The sequence below is a fragment of the Helianthus annuus genome, chromosome 13 (genome assembly GCF_002127325.2).
Source record: "Helianthus annuus cultivar XRQ/B chromosome 13, HanXRQr2.0-SUNRISE, whole genome shotgun sequence".
NCBI classification, from domain to species: domain Eukaryota; kingdom Viridiplantae; phylum Streptophyta; class Magnoliopsida; order Asterales; family Asteraceae; genus Helianthus; species Helianthus annuus.
Genome location: NC_035445.2, coordinates 132,355,113 through 132,361,572, shown reverse-complemented (window position 1 = coordinate 132,361,572; position 6,460 = coordinate 132,355,113). Strand labels below are relative to the sequence as shown.

Sequence of the window (6,460 nt, the reverse complement as noted above, 5' to 3'; positions counted from 1 at the left end):
AGTTGGGAACATCCCTAGGCTAGGCCTGTTAACAACAAAGGTCGTTGTTTTATTTTCATTAAACTGAGTTTATTTCCATGTTGAATCAGCCCACTGCCTTTTTCAGCCCAAACAAAATAACCAATCTCAATTCATTAATATTATTATTCGCACTTACTCATGATCTTAATATCATCAATAATTTTACCGAGGGGTATTTTCTACACACCACTCACAATCTAATCACTTATCGTTTTCAAACGGTTGTTTGAGGTTGCACTTAACGACCGTTTAAGTTAAGGCTTGCGCCATAGCTCCCTACTTCTGAACGGTTGTATGAGAAACAACCGTTTGAATGTTAGGGCTAACGTCATAGTCCCAAATCTTTATACAGGCGTTTGAGTTTTTTTTGTCAAGCAACCATTGCAGTTTGGAAGCATGCCGGTGTAGGATTAGTAGGGCCCTATTACTAAATACACAAAGTCTTGAAGTAGATTATTATAGCAGTTTAATTAATAATATTTCAAGATACATGCCTAACAAAACAAACTGCCATAAGTTGAAATCAAATATTTTCTAGTTGCACTTATTAAATGACACCATTTTCTTATGCATCACTAGCTTGTTCCTTTTCCCCATCTTTACCAACCTTATTTCCTTCCTCAGCTTTGACCCTTGCATCTTCCTGAGCTTTGACTCTTGCTACTTCTTTTGCATCCTCCAAACACTTGATCAACTTCTTCAAGCAAATCTCAACATCCTCCTCATCCGACTTCGGCATCAAACTCTCGGCCACATCGGCTGGAGTCATATCCGTCTCCCCCAACATCTGACCAATCGTTGCAAACAACTCATGCGTTTCAACACCCAAATAGTTCTTTGCAAGAACCTTAAACGTTTCAAAACAACAGTAAGACATCTCAATATGTTTATCCATCCTCCCTCTCCTAATGAGAGCACGATCAAGCTTTTCTATATGGTTCGTGGTAAACACGACCAATCTCTCGCTGCCACAAGCCGACCATAGCCCATCAATGAAGTTAAGCAGCCCAGACAAAGTCACCTCGCTTCCTTTCTTCTTCGTCATTTTCTCCATTTCCTTAATCGGATCCTTCTTATTGTCTTTATCATCTTCTTGTTTCTCCTTTCTTTGGCCGGTGAGATCAAGTGAACAATCGATGTCCTCAATCACAATTATGGACTTGCTTGATGTCTCGATGAGCAGCTTCCTTAAATCCGTGTTATCATTCACGGACGCTAGTTCAAGATCATAGATATCGTACTCTAGAAAGTTAGCCATGGCCGCAATCATGCTAGACTTCCCGGTTCCTGGTGGGCCGTAAAGAAGATATCCTCGTTTCCACGACTTGCCCACCTTCAAACGACGTAAGAACGATATTGGTGAATAATATTTTATTAAAAACTAGATTTAGATACAATAAAAAATGTAATAATAAAGAGTAATAATTAAACGTTAATAACTATTTTAATGTCCAAACTTGTTTTTTTTTTCACAATAGGTTGTACACTTGTACTAGTTGGCATGGATGAGGCATTCCACCTTTTTTTTTTTATTAATTTTCATTTTCTTCACATGTAATTGATAATTTCAAAATGTGTGTATAACTAGTGGGATTCTCCCGCGCTTCGTGACGGGCTTTTGATCAGTATCGGTTCAATCAACTGCAGCACCAACATGATACCGAGTTACCGACACGCAGTATAGCAATCGACATGTGTGTTACATCGACTGAAAACCATAAAAATAAATATCTATACCGGTACCGGTGTTGTTCGGTTGGTATTAGTTTGGTTCGGTACAGTACCGGTATAGTACCTCCACTCGATATAGATTACGATACCAAAAAAATATTTTATTACGAATACAGCTTTGTGTTCAACGAATTTTATACTGTCACGTTGAGAAAAACTATAAAAACGAATACGGTACCGGTATCAATGTTGACCACCACGTTGCGCACGCGGGGGGTCGTAAAACCATGCTAAGTAGTAAGGAAACGACGAACAAACCTAGAAAAATTGTACTAAAACGTAAATTTATACCACCAACGTAAAACGTAGACAAAAGCACACACGAACTTTTACCGCAAGCTGGCTTAAAACGAATTTAAACTCACCACAGGACAAAAGAACGAAAGACAAAAAAACACTATAAGAAAAAACCATAAAAGAAAAAAAAAACAATATTCACAACTCTTCAAGATTTGTTGTGTATATAAATATAAATATATATAAATATCTTAATACATGCCTGTTCCTCTTTTGTTTTTTATTCAGCATGTAACGTATTTTTTGTCTCGGAATTTGAAAAAAAAAACGTTATTGTAAATACAAAATGGTCTTCAGTCTTATTTACGTCGAAAAGTAAATACTTAAATTCTCAAAAGATGCGCAGTGGTTGTTCCCATCTCGGTGAAGGCTTGGCTCGGGGTTTTACCCGGTTTCGAGTCTCAGGGGGGGGGGGGGGGAGGGGTTGCAGTTTTACCTATTCCACGGGGTTTCTGCGCATCAGGGGTGTGCCACGCTTTCTAACGGTGATCGAGTAGTCGGCCTTTGGACATAACTCCGAAAGGGTGGGTTTACACGTAAAAAGCAGTTAGCCGTTCAAAAAAATGTTAATATTACATATTAAAATTAAATATGAAATGAAAACTAAAAGAAAAATGAAGTAGGAGGAGATGTCACCAAGGACAGCTCATTTATGTAAAACTTTCAATTTAATACTCTTTATGTTCTTATAATGTAATCACACACTTTTAAATAACTAAAAGTGTTCCCATACAAAAAATAACAAGCAAACAAAGTTAAAAGATAAATAATTAATTAAACAATAATAACCAAATAAACTCGACTAACATACCTTTTTATAGTAGTCTTTAGACTTGGTGAACGTCATCAGATCGTCCAAAATATCCTTCTTCTTCTTTGGATCCATCGCAAGCGTATCAAACGTAGCCGGGTGCTCGAATACGATATGGCTCCAAATCGTCTTCTTGTAACCATGCCAATTCTCACTCTTGTTGTTGGTATAAAGCTTTCGTTGTCGGGTCTTGACCGCAATCGCCTTCCCTTCATCGAGCACATGTTTCAGGTAAACATTGGTGACAAAATCTCGGTGTCTCCGATGGCAAGTGAGTCGATAAAACCGCCTCTCCTCATCATCACGAACCGAAAAAAGACTCCGCTGCTCAGGAATAGTTTTGCTTGCACTCCACCAGATCTTGACACCATTAAACTCATCAGTGACTTCTTCATAATCATCCATACTCAAGACTACAGATTCACAGTCTTTGACCACATTCGCCTTGAGCCGTTTAGCTCGGTTCGATGAGCTGGCGCTGAGGTAGCGTTCAATGTCCGCATACGCTTTGCTTCGTTCGAAGAATTCGGCATGGTATTCATGAAAAGTGATCTGGACATAAGGGTATACATATCCAAAGAGTTTGTGACCATACATTTCAACATGCCCATGAAACTGATCATGAAACCATTGACGGAACACTGCATATATGAACATGCAGACAGCAAAAATTGGTCCAAAGTGACTCATATCCCCAATCATCTTGATTGCTCTATGGAGATTACAAGCTTTTTGGTAAATCTTAGCTATATATAATAACTAAAATATTCAAGGGTTAATTTTCTTCAATGTGTCTCATGTGACATGTGAAACACCTTAACATATAGAAGAAATCATGAAGAAGATTCTACTAGGTAGCATGAAAAGTTAATAAGGAGTCCAACAAGAAACGCATGAGTCGTCATATCATTACTGCTATATATAGCCAATAGCCTATATATGGTGTGATATTTTCATAATTATATTAAAAAAAATTAAAGGACCACTAATGAATGACCAAAAAATGGCCCGCCTTGAAAATGCTTCACTAGACCATGAACATGTGTAGTGATAAAGTCTTTTAGGGGGCATTATATGATAACTGGCGAAACATGTAAGAGAGGAGCTTTATGAGGCTTTATATCACAAGAGGGCGTAGTGTGGCAATATATGTATGAGGCTTTATATACATGTATGTATATATATGTGTGAGTTAGTATATGAAATAATCCCCCCTCATGCCACTATGATTTTCACGGGAGCTGGAAAAAAACACCCCATAGTGCCCGCAGTAATAGTGTTGGCGACGCTATGGGGGCGCCATATATACTTTTGACGTGATATAACACTGCACTACAAACGGCCTTAGGGAAAATAAGTAGGTCCTATACTCCAAAAACATTGAAGGCACACAACAGATTTCTACGTCCAACTTGAATTTGTGTCTGATTACCTCGATTGTATGTCTGTTGAACATATATACGCGATCGATAAGTTGATACACGAAATAATTAAGATTCCAAACGACATGTCATCTAGTCATTATTACACGAAGTTAATTTTATTACGCGTATCTTATAGCTATAAAGAGATGAAAGTTGTTCTATAAATGTATTACATAAATTAAGTACAAACATCAGTTTTTTATACATATAGGTTAGAAAACAGATAAGTATTTCAAATTTACATAAATTAACAAAGTACTAAAATCTTTTTATTTATACAAATAGGTTAGAAAACAGATAAGCATTTTAAATAAAAATCAATCTAAATTCTATGGTTATTTAATGAGTTTTGCACTCGAAATAGATATTCGACATTGACTCGCTAACTTTTTTATGTCAAGATCACCACCTCACTGACCAACCTCTCAGTCATTATGTCTCACTCTTTATACCTTTTAAGTTTAAATTACTTTATATGCTAATACTTATTGAATGCAATCCATGCTTTAAATAGTGAATGTGTAAACAGAGTGAAGAAAAGGTTTACGCCCAAAATAAGTTTGAGCGTTTCTTGAAAGTGTCCTTAAATAGGTCTAATAATTCTAAAACATCCATGCAACATAATTCCGTGAATAACTTGAATTTGAGTCTATGTAGGGCTGTAAACGAACCGAACGAACACGAACAAGGCCTTGTTCATGTTCCTTCGTTAAGGAAATAAATGTGTTCACGAACAAGGCCTTGTTCATGTTCCTTCGTTAAGGAAATAAATGTGTTCACGAACGGTTCATGAACACTACCGAACGAGATTTTATGTTCGTGTTCGTTCATCAAGGAAATGAGTGTGTTTGCGAACGGTTCACGAACACAAACGAACAAAAATAAATTTGGCGAACTCGACAAAGGAGAAAGATAGATGGCCCAGAGAGTAGCACTCGAACTTGAATCCCTTATTGTGGAACGTATGTCGATCGTATTCGTGGATGTAAATAATGAGAAATGAAAGGGAAATGATGCATAAACAAGGTGAAAGTGGGTTTCCTAGTTTAATTGTTAGGGAAATAAAATAAATAAAAGTTTAATAATATAAAAATTACAAATAAAATATAAGAAAGTACAAAGATCTTCAATTAAAACACAAACATACGAACATAAACGAACGCAAGTTAACGAATGTTCACGAACACCTTACTGAACGTTCACGAATACAATCGAACGAACGAGACCTCTGTTCATGTTCGTTCATTTAACTAATCGAACGAAATTTCTTGTTCATGTTCGTTCGTTTATTAAACGAACGAACATAAACGAACTTCCCGCCAAACGGTTCACGAACTGTTCGCTGAACGTTTGGTTCGTTTATAGCCCTAGACGTATGTTGAAGATACGCAAAAAAAAAAAGTTGGTACCAAAATAAGGTTGCAAACCACAGGTTTAGTCATTATTATTGGAAGCTAGTCTTGTTCAAACGATAATAAAGTTAAGATGTGAGTTAGCGTATCTTATAGCTATAAAATGATGAAATCTGTTCTAAGATGTCTATAAATAAGTAAGGCTGTAAACGAGCTGAGTCGAGCCGAGCTAGACCTAGCTCGAGCTCGGCTCGAACTTGATTCGAGCTGGCTCGGCTCGAGCTCGAATTTCAAATCGAGCTGAGATTTGAGGCTCGAGCTCGGCTCGATTAGAATTCGAGCTAGGTTGGCTCGACTCGACTCGATCTAGCTCGAGCTAACAAAAAACCGCAAAATTACTACATAAAAAACCCTTGAAAATGAATTTCTTCATAGACTGAGGGCTATAATTGTCGTTTAATTTAATCATATAGCTAAATATGCAAGTATAAATAGTTAATTTACTTTGTACATTGTCTTTACCATCATTGATAGGGGAGGTACTCTCTTAGTTTTTGTTTTCTAAGCGATGTGGGACAAAAAAAAAATGAAGAATGTAAACGTTATCGAGCCAGCTCACGAGCTCACAAGCCGAGCCAGGCCAATCTCGAGCTCGGCTCGTTTACAAACCGAGCCGAGCCGAGCTGAGCTGGCTCGTTTACAACCGAGCCAATTTCGAGCCGAGCTTTATTCGAGCTTTTTTCGAGCGAGCTGCGAGCCACGAGTTTTTTGAACACCCCCATAAATAAGCACATTAAATAACGAAAAAAAACAAGCAAGTACCT

At 37.4% G+C, this 6,460-nt stretch overlaps 1 protein-coding gene across 1 annotated transcript; it reads right to left on the bottom strand.

Annotated features, from left to right (window-relative positions):
- Window positions 1-459: 459 nt before the first annotated feature.
- Window positions 460-3,663, bottom strand: LOC110898719 (AAA-ATPase ASD, mitochondrial). Its single transcript, XM_022145550.2, has 2 exons — window positions 2,861-3,663; window positions 460-1,354 (listed from the first exon to the last, which is right to left on the bottom strand). Exons 1-2 carry the CDS (start codon window positions 3,560-3,562, stop codon window positions 587-589), a joined length of 1,470 nt encoding a protein of 489 aa, XP_022001242.1. The 5' UTR covers window positions 3,563-3,663; the 3' UTR covers window positions 460-586.
- Window positions 3,664-6,460: the final 2,797 nt, after the last annotated feature.